The sequence below is a fragment of the Lissotriton vulgaris genome, chromosome 2_1, assembly GCF_964263255.1.
Source record: "Lissotriton vulgaris chromosome 2_1, aLisVul1.2, whole genome shotgun sequence".
Taxonomy (NCBI): Eukaryota; Metazoa; Chordata; class Amphibia; order Caudata; family Salamandridae; genus Lissotriton; species Lissotriton vulgaris.
The window spans coordinates 472,231,516-472,246,961 of NC_141687.1; the positions used below are offsets into that span (position 1 = coordinate 472,231,516).

The 15,446-nt window shown below is 39.8% G+C and overlaps 1 protein-coding gene across 1 annotated transcript in view; it reads right to left on the reverse strand.

Moving 5' to 3' along the window:
• STAT4 (signal transducer and activator of transcription 4) overlaps window positions 1-15,446 on the reverse strand; it is an 836,765-nt gene that overhangs the window by 449,360 nt on the left and 371,959 nt on the right. Inside the window, exon 10 of the mRNA XM_086955386.1 lies at window positions 2,573-2,665. Within this exon, the coding sequence (XP_086811512.1) occupies window positions 2,573-2,665 (93 nt within the window). The remainder of the gene's footprint in view (window positions 1-2,572; window positions 2,666-15,446) is intronic.

Here is a 15,446-nt window from a genome sequence, read left to right on the forward strand (position 1 = left end):
TTTGGAGTGATGTTGTGGGGATGATGAGAGCGGTGGTGGGGCGCACACTTGAGCCAACAATGAAACTTTTCCCACGGCCCCCAAGCGGAAAGTGTGCACAAGATTTGTAGACATGGCCTTAGTTCTGGCCAAAAGGAGACTAGCAGTAGCGCGCAAATCGACAAGGAGTCCCGTGATAGATGACTGGAAGCTAGATGTGATGCACTGGGCAGGGGCGGAAGGGAGGGCCTTGGCCAGAGAAGACGCACAGGGGTTGTGGCAACACCCCATGGCAGGCCTTGGGTGGAGGTCCTGGAGAATTCGGAACACCCTGAAAGATATAGAACTATAACAGAGGAAGATGAAACAAAACTCTCACCCAGATAGAGAACATAGCGAGACACTCTGGCTTGTAGAGCCATAGCATATCCCTTGTTTCCCTCCCCCCTGCTGTTGCGCCTCCCTCCTTGCTCGGACTAAATTTGGGAACAACAAACTTCGCTATCGGCTGGAAGATTGCTGTATGTGCTCGAGGGACGGATGTCACTCTGCCGACCACCGAAACCCCCCCACCCCCCGGCGGCCCCTTCTACTGTGCCACTGACGTAATCCTGCACTGACACACCACCTTGTGTAGTTACTTAGTTTACAGTTACCTTTTTTCTCTTCTTTCAGTTGCACCACAAGGGTCTATTATCTTTCTCCAGCAGCTCTCTTACTCTTAACCGACTGCGTACATTAATAGATAACAAAAGACATATAGGCCTAGCAACTCTCATAGTCCAATGTATCCAGATAAGAACAACTGCGAAATCCGAATCCTAGCGTTGTAATTTAAGTTAGATGATCAGGAATGCAGCATGAAAACCGCTGGGAATTGTACCCTGGTGAGGTTGGATGGGCGCATGGTGGTCCACTATGTACAATTGTATTGCATGTCATAATTTGAGCTAATATGTGAGATGATCTTTAACACAAATGCTAAAAAATTATGTTTGAAAAAAACTGTAGTTTTTGTTCTTTCATTTGCTGTGATAGAGATAGATCTCACAACATCACGACTAATATTGCAGGGGCATAGTTATCAATAGTAGAGCAAGTCATTGGCCGTCCTTTCTTTTTCAATGAGTCAAACTAAAGCAACCTTTGTCCAGAGCACAAAAGGCAAATAATCATCTCATGTTTAATGACAAGTTTGAAGCAAAATTAGAGAAGTTAACTGCTTCAAGGTTGTTGGAGTCTTCTGTCCCGGATCATCTAGTCATGTGGCCAGTCAAATAGCACTTAATGTCCCTCTGGGGTCCTGGGTTGAAAAGATGCAGGTCCAGTCCATCTTACCAAAGCAAGATGGCGGCATGCAGCCAGTCATCATAGCAGGAAAACAGTCATTCAGAACAGCAGTCCATCAGAGTGGCAGTCTAGCCGTCATTCCTCATAAAAGAGTATCCACAGGTCCAGAAGTGTACTGAAGAGTTAGTGTCTGAGACCCACTATTTATACTGGGGCCTTCCTAGATTTTCGCTTTGTAATCCACAGGCTTCCTGCCTTTCCTGCCCTGGCTACAGTCTAACCACAGGGAGTATGTAGCCCTTTGTGTTGAGGCCTATTAAAGTTAAGTAGGGCTGTGCCCAGCTCTACCCTCCCAACCTGACAGTAATGGCCCATCCAGGCACATCAAATCTTCCTATTGTGTGTGGGGGTCAACTGTCAGCTACACCCAGTCATTTGACCCAGAACAGGCTGCATGCACTAAATGACTAAGGCAGGAAAATGGCAACTTTCCAGAGGTGCCATTTTCAAAATTACAATTGAAAATCTGAATTTACCATAAGCAAGGATTTTTAATTTCAATCCCAAAGACACCAAACATGAAATGGGTACCTGCTCCCATTTGGAAGTTGCAGTTTATTAAATGTAATAAGGTAACTCCATTTTTATCCTTTTGGAAAGGCAAGCCTTGCAGTAGTGAAAAACATATTTAAGAATGTTTTACTAACAGGACATGTACAACTTAAACGTACATGTCCTTCTTTGTAAATACTTTGCGCCCTGAAGTGTGGGCTGCTTAGTGCTTACCTAGGGGCAACTTATATGTATTAAAAAGGAATGTTTGTGCCTGGCAACAGATTTATCTTGCCAGATAGAAGTGGCAGCCTAAAACTGCACACACAGGCTGCAATGGCAGGCATGAGACCGGTTTAAAGGGCTACTTAAGCGAGTGGCACAATCAGTGCTGAAGGCACACTAGTAGCATTTCATTTACAGACCCTGGGTACAGGCAGTATCACTTTACTATAGAATTGCAGGACAAATGATATATGCCAAATGGGTATAAGCCAACTCTAGCATGTTTTAAGGAGAGTGGTAAAGTGTGCAAAGTACTAAAGCCAACAAAAACAGGTTCAGCACAAATATGAAGAATGAAGCCAAAAAGGGCCAAGTCCAACAGTTAAGCAACACAAATTAGGAACATGAAGCATTTCACCCTGAAAAGCTGGCTAGATTCATGATATACCAAGATCACATAAAAATGTATACACGCATGTCTATTCTAAGAAGCAGCACTGCATCCACCAATAGTGTGCTTCCTTACCTTAGTTTTGCATTGAATTGCACTCCAGTTTTGAGCACCATTGGCCGCTGAGATTGTGTTGACATGGAGGGTTGCCTTTCTACTATAAAGGAGCTGTTGTGAAAGAAAATACAGATTTAAGTAAAACAAGCTGTTCATTTTCCCCAGCATTGTTCATTTATTACAACATCCCCACTTCTTTAGTTCTTAGTTCTATGGAAGATCAAGCTAAGCTCTATATTCCATCATCATGATTGATGTTTCTATATGGAGCTCAAATGTTATTGTCCCACTTAACTAAAGTCATTGCTGTGTGAAAGATCTGGTCACTTAATGTATTTAGGTGGTGAATGGCCATTAAAGAGGTTTAGTAGTTCTTGTTTAATTCTATTTAAACAGGACAATGAACTAGTCACTAATTGGACTGATAGATAAATTATGTATCTCTCGAAAAGCAATGTGAGAATTGCATTCCCAGCTGCTACGACTATTTTGTAAAGTCTCATACAAACAGGCATTAGCGAAGCCAGCAGTTCTCAGTTTAATGTGATAGTGTGTGAAGTGGTAGCACACTTGAACAAAATAAAAGGGAGAGGGAAGCAGTCAATAGCATAAGAAATGAATACTTCACTGGACTGAGCAAGATATGATAGGCAAAGTTTCAAGCTAATGGCTGAAAGAGGCAAGTCAAAGAACTTCTATGGTTGACAGGGGCCAACTCTGTTTATATTGTAACAATAGGTCTGTTTGACACCTGTATTTTCAAACTATAGAACTAAAAAGGATAATTAACTACTTATTGAACTCAGATGAAGAAAACAAGCACAAAATGGCTCAGATTCACAGACATAAAATGTGGGATTTATTAAATTGATTTAATGTTTTTCTATAGTGCTTACTCGTCTAGAGGGATCAATGTGTTTTACACTAAGCAATGCAGATTGTAGTGTAAAACAATGAGCAGATTCAGAGAATTACATTTGCACGTCTCCAGAAAATGTGGGATATGACTAAAATGTTTTAATGTGTTGTGGCAGTTTGTGCTGATGCAGCGTTTTGGGCCAACACTCTTACCATTCGACCTTTTTTTACAGCTGAGAGGTGAGGGCAGTTAAGGCTGTTTTACTCTTAAGGCGTCTTCTTTTACTATTGAGTTAGGGGCTGACCATAGCTCACTCATGCCTTTCCTATGTATTATTTCTTGAATATGTTTCAGCCACGGTGTTCTCAAATTTCTGTAGAGAGCCAGAAGATCATTTACACACTCTCTGTAAGCTGCCAATTCATGGGTGGACCATAGTCTGACCCAATATAACAGAGGTTTTAAAACAGCTCTCAAATGAATAGGGTTGAGGGCCAGGTCTAGGAGTACTGGAGTGGCAGTGGAGCTTAAGGGAAGTTTAAAATGTTTTTTAACTAACCTATTTTCAACTTCTGTTAATATTTCTGCATTGGCATATCCCCAGATCTCGGCTCAATATATTGCTGATGCTACCGCTGAAGCTTTGTATATGGTGATAACCGAGGAGACACTTCTTCCAGATGCTACCTTGTAATGCCTCGCTATGGCAGAGGCTTTCTCATGGAGAATAATTTTACTTTTTTCCATCTTGGTGCCCCATGCTTGGGTGACACTTAGCCTCACCCCAAGATAGTCGAAATGATGGACTACCTCTAGAGGAAGCCCCTCTACAGTCCCAATACCTGTGCACCTTTTGTGGGGATTAATCATCATAACTTTGTATTTAGACGAGTTTAGGTCCAGTCCTTTTTCCCACAAAAAGTGACAAAGGCGTTCAGTTTAGATTGGAGGCCCATAGAGGCCCGGGATATTAGCAGGGTATTGTCTGCAAGCATTAATATTGGGGTTGGTATTCCCGCCACTCTAGGATGGAACATTTAAAGTTTGCCCCAAGCCATTCTAGCAGCTGTGTACCATTCACTGCAAATATGAGGATACAAATATCCCCTTCATACATGCATTAGTGTCTAATAAACAGTACACCACTTATATAGAGCTCCTAACAATAGTAAAACAATTCACAGAAAATTATTGTCCCCAAAGAATAATCATTGACTTTGAGCAGGCAATAATTCAATCTATTTTAAAATTATACCCACACATTGCAATACAAGGTTGCTATTACCACTTTAATCAGAGTATATAAAGGCACCTAAAAAAATCTACCCTGAACATAGATTATTCCACAAATAGCAACTTTGCATATTAAATAAAAAAGTTCATAGCCCTGGCCTATGTCCCAACAACTGAAGTATCCAATTACTATAACCTACTTCTAGAAAGTCCTTTCCATTAAGTTAATGAAAGTAAATTAACTCCCTTCCTAGACTACTTCGAAGACACCTGGGTGGGAAGGGTACCTAGGGCAGGGATCTGTAGACAAGAAAAAATTTCGAATCCCCTGGTGGAACGTGTACGCTAGTACTGTAGCTCAAAAAGCCAAAACCAACAATGCAGTGGAAGGATGGCATGAATTTCTTCCATGCCACAATAGGAACCTACACTTCACAAACTAATTGAATCAATTAAAAAGGAACACAGCTGCCAAGAACTCAGAGTATAGCAATCCCTATGTAAAACCGGCCCTATACTTGTAAATACACTAAAACAATGTATGAATACCTGCAACAAAAGACTAGCTTATATACAAACACACAAGGTCTAGAATACCTAGATATGATTGCTAAATCAACACTTTAAACCAAACAAAATACTAAACATTGTAAAAATCTTACAACTATAAAAAATATAACAATATAAACAACAGATTTCTCCTTTTTTTAACTAATACATATAATTATGTCATAAAATGTACAAAAGAGCACAAAATTATATGACAATATAATTATAAAGGAAAAAAAAGGAATAAAAAAGATACATTTTCGAACCACAGTAATGAAAAAAACGTACAGTTATGTAGCAATAGAAAATCCTCAAAAACAATCAAATCTACAGCAAACAAATTAAATCCGAATCCATTGGTAACAAAGCCCAATAAAAAAATGCAAAAAAACAACTGTATAAAAAAAGTCCAACTTGTCATCAAAACAATTTCCTTTATTAAAACAGAAAAAAGTGTCAGCAGCTCCATCCGTCCAACAAAACAAATCCTGTAAATAAAAAATAAAGACAACACATGCCCACAACACAAATACAAACCCACACACATTAATATCAACCTTAAAGATACATTTAATAAACACATAACTAACACTACATAACATTCTAATTATATCCAACACTACTTCAAACACATAAAACACTAAGCAACCAAAACAACACTTAACTACACCAAAAACGATCAAATAAAGCCCTAACAAATCTATTTACACTACTACCACTTTACCCCTGCCCTAAAACTAACTTAAACGTATATACAATTAAACTTACCTGAACGGACGAAATGCAGCCGCGAGGTTCTGTCTTCCAAAATGACTTGAAAACAAAACTGATAGACAGAAAAGTGAGGAAAAAGGAATAAAATGGCTGCATAATTTAAATGAAAAAAGACTAACTTCCCATAGAGAATATAAAATATTGAAAAAAACGTAAAAAATAATATGTATAACTTTTTTTATTGCAATGTTTTTTCCCAATGTTTAAAAAATATTTGAAAAAATTGTAAAGTATACATTAACTGGTATATTATCGAAAAAGCCACAAAAAAAGAAATATTGAATGTATATTAAAATATATGTTTATTTCATACATTGTAAATGTACAACAAATATAAAAATGTGGCAAAAAAGATATTTGTCGTCCAAAATATTTTTGTTTAAAATATTTAACACATTAAATATTATTTTATTACAAATATTAAATAATAAAATATAGAAAATATAACCTTGTCAAATACATAATTTACAATGTTTAAAAAATCATACAATTATATAAAATGTATTAGAAAAATGTAAACACAAATAAATACAAATTTTTTCTGTTTTGTACTAAAAAATAATAAACAATACAAATGAAACTGTTTATAATTAAAGAACTAAAAATATTTGACTTTACTATTTCATGACTATGGTACGAAAAAATTAACAATTTTTTAAAACTGTAAAATTGAAATTTATATGTATAAACACATGATTTATTTCAAATGTATGCATGAAAAATAAATGTTACAAATATAATATACTTTATAATAAAATATGAAAAACATCAGAATTAATGATTTCTGTTTTTAATATCATAATATTCTCCCGGATACCCTTTCTGACGAGGATGCATTTTGGGCAATCCCGGACACAAGATGCCCCCCGGTCAAGAAATGGTCCCCCCTGGCAATCCAGATGAATTCTCTGGTCCTTATGCACTCGTTAAGAGCATGCAATGGTAGAACATTGTCCGATTCATCCAGTAGTTACACTTTTTATAGAAAAGATTATGGCTCTTTATTAGACTACATTATAATCGATTCAAAATCCTGAAACAGGCTCGTTGATTTTAAAATTGTCCCACAGCTAGAAAGCGACCATCATGCATTAGTTCTGGAAATTAAATCATTTAATCAAGAGAAAGTACTCTCCCTGGTTGAACCTAGTGATATAAAATTGACCCTCTCTAATTGTAGAAGAGTGAGAGGGTCTCATTTCTGCCACTCAGAAGACAAATTGAGCATGTTGTATGAAGCTCTAATACCTGTTCTTCTGGTGGCATCTAATTTAATGGCCACAACTGGAGAAGGTCCCAATTTGGAGATGGTGGCAAAAAAACACACAAAATTAAGTGAAGTCGCATTGACTTTCTTTCCCCCCCCCCAAAAAAAAATTGCCCACTTAGGAAGACCACCTACGCACGGTTTAACGATCAGTGCTGCATGGCTGAAAGAGCTTTAGTTGCATATATTAAGACAAATGATCACCCAAATATCAAAATAGCAAGGAAGACATATAAGGTGGCAATCTACGAAGCCAAAAAGGGGTGGGAAATGGAGAGGTTGAACGCACTCAGGGACAGGGATATGAGGACATTCTGGGGGGTTGTCAATTCTGACAGCTCTGGTCCCAAGACACCGGTAAACCCGAACTTGGACGAAGAGGTCTGGAGGGACCACTTCCAATCCCTCAACTCCAAGGAAGTCATGCCGCTAGGTGATTCACCAGCGGGATGTCATTCAGGGGATGTCTCTCCTTCGTACTTAGAGTCTATCGATCACCCCTCTGACAGCAGCCCCAGCATTAGTATAAGCTTAGACGAAATCAAGGGAGCCCTTATGAAAATAGCCCCAGGTACAGCGCCAGGCCTGGACAAAATCCCGGGGGACTTTTTCCGCAGCGAGCCAGATGTCTGGGCCCCATACTTTTGGGTTTATTCAATGCAAAATTGCAGGGTATGGGGATCCCGTCCAGCTGGCTTGGTGCAGAAATAATCCCAATCTTTAAAAAAGGCTCTCCACTCCTGCCAACCAACTACAGGCTTATTAGCCTGATTGATATTTCTCAAACAATCTTTGCGCGCATTCTGCTACTCAGGCTACAAAACTGGATGAAAGAACAGGTGATTCTGTCCCCCTTGCAGGCTGGTTTCAGGGAAAAATTATCCACCCCAGACCAAGTACTCAGATTACAGCTGTTGTACTGGAAAGCCGTCTGTCTAGAGGGCAGCAGTGGAGAAGTGTGGCGCAATGCTTAGAGCGGCAGACCTTAATGCAGAACGCTGGCCAGGGAACAGGGTTCGATTCCCGCCTCAGCGGGTTTCGGGCTTAAATTCCTCTGACCGGATATTCTCGCCTCAATGCCGATTCTAAGCATGGGTCCCACGCTGCAACTCTGGGCAATAGCTTGCTTAGTCTCCACAAAGGCCCCCTGATACACAAGGGATGCCTGGTTTCACCATGGGATGCCCAGGAGTGGACACCCCACAAGGAAAAGCCAGGAGGGGTTCCCTTGTGGTAGGAGTACAAGCGCCGGGATGCCTCCGGGTCACTGTTTGCGCTATACAAATACACCACATTTACATTTACATTTACAGCAGTCTTTTCCTAGTATTTGTGGACCTGAGGTCAGCTTTCAACTTGGTCCCAAGGGAAAAACTGTGGTCAGTGTTACATGAGATGGGGGTCCCAGAATATTTAATCCATCACATTAAAACGGCTACATTAGGACAAATTTGCGCAAATTAGGTTTGGCAAGGATGGCGAGCTAACCGCTCCCATTCCGATTAAGCGTGGTGTCCGACAGGGCTGTGTCCTTGCTCTCACTCTTTTTAGTTTGTATATTAATGGCTTAATAGACTCACTTTTGGCTGAAAAAGACCTAGATGCACCTAAGTTAGCCTCTCGAATGATCCCGGTAAAGATGTTTGCCGACGAAACGTTATTAGTATCTAAATCACCGATGGGGTTACAGAGGATTCTTAATAAATTTGATTTTTTTTTTTAGAGAAAGAGGTTTAGAAATAAATCTGCAGAAAACCAAATTTATGACATTCAATAGTTCCAAGAGTACATGTCCTAATCCCCTTTTATATGGCAAACCTCTCGAAAAAATTTCCTCCTTCGTTTATCTGGGGATTACCATTACAGATACCATGGACTGGGAGGAACATATTAAAAAATCATCCCTAAAACTCTCTCAATCATCAGGTGGGATTATGAAGGTCTTTTCCAAGTCCACTCTGAAATCAATTAGCCCAGCCATTGAAATCTATGAGGTGAAAGCTCGTGGAGGGGTTATATATGGGGCTGAATTATGGGGCGATTCTGGTCCCGTGAATTTACCACAGGTAGAGAACAACTTTTTACGACACTTGTTGAATCTCCCACAGAGTATCCCACTAACCCCACTCCGATTAGATTTGGGGCTTATGGCAATCTCAGACTTACTAAAACTCAAGCCTTTAATGTACTGGCCCCGCTGGTGGGTAACCCCAGAACTCTCTGTTTATAGAGAGGAACTTTTGGAGGTAATGAATCTACGGGGGCTGCTAATCTGCCGTGGTTAGCATATATTAAACACACGTTCACCAGTATGGTGCTACGGGAACTCTGGGTGGATCCTGAGCTTGCCTGCTCCTCAATTTCTAGAAAACAATTGAAGACCCTTTTTGAGGAGCACAATCTGGCACAGCTTCAGAGCTGTTCCCGAATAGGCAAGTTAACCTCAGCATTCCTAGAGATAAAAGATAGGTCTTCATTTGAGCCGGTCCTAGATATTATTAAACCAGCTGCCGCTAGAAAACCTTACCTCCAGTTCAGGTATGGGGTGTTGCCACTCCATTGCTTCACCCACAAATGGAAGGGTCTGCAAATTTCGAATTGCCCGCCATGCGATTGTCCCGATGAGACAGCATTTCATGTGTTCTTCAGCTACCTTGGCCAGTATAAAGCTAGAAAACGTTGGCTGGTGCAGATCTGTAGGAATCTTGGAACTAGACAATGTTCGGAGGCGTTTAGGATCCTCAAGTATGATACAAGTATCCCTATTGTTTTTTCAGTCGCAGGTTTTTTATTCTCCATGTAGTGCTCCCGTAGGTATTATCTAAAATTTTCCCAACTAGCGATAGAAGACCCGAGAACAGAAATGTAATTAGTCCACTTGAGGAACTATGAATCAATCCGGTATACTTCCACATTATCGTAAAAACTAAATGTGTAGAAGTAACCTCTAGCAGGGCGCAAGCTCAATGAGAGGACTATGTTAATTTTTATATGATAAGATCTGGTCATCTTTTTGCGACTTTTTATAACTAATGTATTTATTTATTTAAAATCTGCACAATGCACTTTCCATTTATGGATTCTTGTTTACAGTCCAGTACATTCCCCATACGAACAGTTGTCCCGTTTTATCAGGCTCGTGAATTTTTGTATTTCTATTCTCTTTTTAATTTTGTACTCATTGATACCCATTTTTATCGTCATTTACACAAAAATATGTAATTTTATTATGAGTTTATTTTACTTTCTTATTTACTTTATCTTCTTTTACTTTTTTTTAATTCACTCGTATGTATTTTGATTGTACTTTTGAGGTCATATTGACCAAAATAAAGTTTATGATGATGATGGTAAAATATTATAATACATTTTATAACAACAGCTAATGAAAAGAACGTAATTGTGGATAAAAATATACATGTGTTTGCATAAAGAAATGTTGCCAATAAAAACGAACATACATCTATTTACTTATTTCAATATAGATATAAACTGTACAAAAAATTTAGCATAATAAATAATAACTAAATTCTGAGTAATACCCCCCAAACGATTACTATCCCAAACTACAAAAATAACTATACTGAACAAACTGCTGGATAGTAAACCATTATAATATACTATTCCAACTCCAAATCTAAATAAACTCTGGGAAAGTGCTGGATAGTAAACCATAATAATTTATTATTCCAACTCCAAATCCAAGTAAACTCAGGGAAAGTGCTAGATAATAAATCAAAATAATTTACTCCTCCAAATCCAAATAAACTCGGGGAAAGTGCTGGATAATAAATCAAAATATCTTACTATTCCAACTACAAATCCAACTAAACTCAGGGAAAGTGCTTGATAGTAAACCATAATAATTTACTATTCCAACTCCAAATCCAAGTAAACTCAGGGAAAGTGCTGGATAATAAATCATAATTATTTACCATTCCAACTCCACACCCAACTAAACTTGATGAAAGAACTGAATGACCCCCCCCCCCCTATTTTCTTTTTTCTAACTCCCAAAAATGTATTATTAACAAAAATGTTAGGGCTGGTGGGAATTGGTTTGGGGCCCTTTGTGGGTCCTCAGGAGGTGGGGAAGGGGGGGGGGAGCTGCACTTAAGGGGTACCTATGGTACCCCCTACATTGTCATGCTCAAGGTGGCAGGCACCGTGTGGTGTCACGTTGTGCATGGCATTGCATTACATGCCTCTTTGACATTGCGGCGTGTGCTGCTGCTTAGAGCAACACCCGCCACAATGTTAAAGATGCGGGATACCACCGCCAGGGTGGCGGTCGCATCCTAATTGGCGGTGCGGGACCGCCGCACCCCTGGCGGCTGGTCCCAGCACCACTAGGGTGGTGGGCGGACTTCCTAATGTGGCCCTAAATTTGATAAAAAAATATATTTAAAATAAAGATTTATGAAAATATTTTTTTTTATATTTTTGAAATAAGTGTGAAAAAACACAAAATAGAATATTAAATTAATTACTAATAATACAATGTTCAACTATATTGTTACATTATTTTAAAAATAATGAATTATTTTCACACAATTGACATCAAAATGTAATTTTGTTTTTATTTATACTGATACTGATTCTTCAAGTGTTGAGAGGTCTCATTGTACCTCTTGAATTGTAGCTAGTAGCCTCATCGGGGGAAGGGGATTCTATGAGGACGATAGCGCTTTCCGGGTGGTTGGAGGCAGAGACAGCACATGCTGCATACGAGGACGCTAAGGCGCAAGCGCTATCGTCCTCATAGAATCCCCTTCCCCCGATGAGGCTACTAGCTACAATTCAAGAGGTACAATGAGACCTCTCAACACTTGAAGAATCAGGTTAAAATTTACCTATTCTCTCACTTATTATTTATCACTTTCACTCCCTGGTCCTGAAGAAAGCTGTCAGACAAATTGTCACCTATAGCTGAAACATGTCGACCATTTTAGCAGACCATTAAGTGCGCTAGAATTCATAACAAATTCCAGAGCTGCACGAACTTACCTTTTTTTAATAATAGCCCGATTCCAACTTAATAAAAATTTCCGTTTTTGGATATCTGGACTATTTTTTAATCACTTATCACTATCCTAACCACTTTTTTCCACGATCACTACTGCCTTAAAACTTAAGGTAAAACCTCCTGGTGGAGGGTGCACACAAATGACTTGACCCTGTGATTACGCACGCACGTGTGATACAAGCGGGGACACCTCATATACCGCTAACGATAACAAACAAAAGAGAAACACACGTGTATGAGGGTCATTTTATTGGGAGACACCCAGTTGCCAACCTGCAGACCTGAGTTTTTTGCAGGACAAGTGATCCTTTCCCCTTTTTGATGAATAGCAATTCAATGGAGTCTGAAAGGATCCTATCTCTCACTCCCCCCAATTGATTACCTCTATAATGTGTTGGTCCATAAACATACCACGTTTCTCCATACACATGTTTAACTGATATACTATAACTTTGAATAAGCAGAGAGATTTCCAAATATAGCCTTAATTTGATTCAGGTTAAAAAAAAATATTTTATGTAATCCAAAGTGTCAAGCAAATATTGTTAAGAACCTAAGATGAATGATAGAGAAGAACTATTAACTCTGTACTGAAGAGCAATTTAACCAAACTAAACGGATACCTGGCTTTAGGCTATTGAACACAGCATTATGGAGGAATAGAAGGAATTTTAGTTACTTTTACTGAAGTTCCTTAACCTACTTCGGGGCATATTATCAAGAACGGTGTTAAAATTATCACTGGTTTAGCTTCAGAAAACTGCAGCTAAAGCGACCATAATGGGCTTGATAATATGCCATGGAGAATTCCGATCGAAGCCCATGTTCACACCAGAACATGGACTTCTATTGGAATTCTCAAGGGCATATTCTCAAGCCCAGTATCGCAGCGTTAATCGGCGATAATTTTTAACACCCGTTCTTGATAATATGCCACTTCATTCTTCAAAAGTAAGCCTTGACTGCTCACTCTCACCACCTGTTGAAAGCCAGAGCCCAATAAAGTGGTCCTTGGTGTTTCAGTGAGCCTGTGCAGTGGTACTCAGTCCTCGGGTCCATAGATAACAGCCCTTACCTGTCACAGGAGGTGCCCGGTACCCCTGAGGTCACTAGGCCCTGACTAACTGGCCTGACAACAATTGCATTTATCTGATGCAGGTCTCCCACCACTCATTCTCTTTTGCAGCCAGGGACAACTTCAAACGTGCCTGCATTTCAGTCTATTCCTGTAAAACTTTAAAGTTTTTTTCGATCTTTCTTTGACTGATGCCTACATCAAGACGAAATAAAATACTAAACATTCAATCGATTTCTAGAATGATTACTGTCACTGATATTACTGATATACTGGAATTTTTGGCATATTTGCAGCACTTTTAGTTTTGATGTTAGGTTTAATGTCTCTTTAATTGGTATCAGAATATGTGCCAATTTAACCAGAAAGCTAGACAGTGAAGGTTGTTATCTCTTGTCTATGAGAATCCCCTGTGATTTAGGCTTTCTATATTCACCCACATTGAAATGAGGCATGTGAACCATAGGTTTGGAAGACACAGTATCAGCGGAAGATGCTCCTCAGCTATCACACCCTAAAACGAACCCCTTAGAGATTCACCTCCAATGAATGCAGAATGTGGAAGCTTACCTTTAATGTATAATCTACAATCTGATAATGCATCAATTCAGTTACATAATTTCCCAGACTTCAGGTAGAACAGATGTCTGCAGGTACTCTGACCTGCTTTTTTTAACTTGTGACGGAATCTGGCCCCTTAAATCCCATGTATGCCCTACGTTCTTTCTTGTGCTCATTGCTTAACCCAAAAACGAAAAAGCAGAAAAGAAAGGTGTTCCACCGTTGGTTCTTCCATTGTAAACTATCAGTTCTTTTTTGCCAAGAGGGCAGAGTATTTCAGAATTTTCATTGAGGCGTGTGGAAGTTGCTAAAACGTTGACAACTCCTTCACAATGTTCTATAAAGTTCTAAATAAGAGGAGCAGTAGTCCTCAGATGATTGCATCTGACAGCACACAACTCTTCTGACCTGTTTGCTCTATCTCTGTGATTCTCTGCTTCCTAGTAGAAGCTTAGAACACAGGGACTGTATTCCTGGGTCATGTTTGTCTTAGCCTTTGAAGAATAGACATAACCTTCCTTATAAATCAAAAGCGTGAGTTCTATTTTGTTTTTGTGATTTATGAATTTTCACTGACTGACGTTTCATCTGGTAATCTTTGTCTTCTCACGCATGAGAATGAGAAGCAGAGAAAGTTCCCAGAAAAAGGTTTCCAGATTCCGCAGATGGTGAATGGTCCAGAGCGGGAAAATTCCCTTCTGGCTTGGGAAGTGTCCAGACCTTCCAGGGAGGGAATCCTCTGGTGGAACCTGAGCATTAGGAGAAGATGGAAGTGGAAGAGAAACAGATGGCCGGCCAGCCACAGAGTGTATGCAAGGAAGCCTTTACATTCGCAGCTGGCTTCCATGGAGCTGGAGCTGGAGGAGAGGAAGGTGAGTCTGAAAGGAAACAATAGTTCTAACGGGCCCTGGAGGAGAAGAAGATGGCTTTTGTGGGGAAGATAATGAGAATGGACAGTGCGGTCCTGAGAGGGCCAGGATTCAGGAATGAGTAGCGCTCTAGGTTCAAGAAACATTGCTCTTGCCTCCCAAAGGCAGTGGTCCCTACAAATCACATTTGTGGTGCCATAAATGATTCTGGCTGCAGGCTTCGGACCATAGTTGTTTCATATAGGAAAAGAGTATTGGGGAGCTATAGTGTTGGGAAGTTGTAGGTGGGCCCCCAAACTGTCGATTATGGAGGGGGCACTAGAACAGCCCCAGAGAAGAAGGGAGGGGAGGATGAAAAATTCAACATTTGATGCCTACAGACCCAAACTGCCCTAAGAAGCTTTTCACTGGTGGAGTAACAAACAATCCACAATAAGGAGCCCAAGAGAGAAATTACCAGTCAGGACGCCCTCTACTCATAAGCAACCATCAACAATATAGACCTGACTGATTAGGACATATTAATAATTTTTAATTTCTTCAGAAAAGGGGGTAGGGTACCACTCTCTCCACCCAACTGCTGGCTTTAGTCAATTGCCTGTCATATCCAGTCCTAAATGTCCCACAAGAAATCTTTCAAGCAGACATATATCAGTCCACCCGTGAATATGTACCCCCT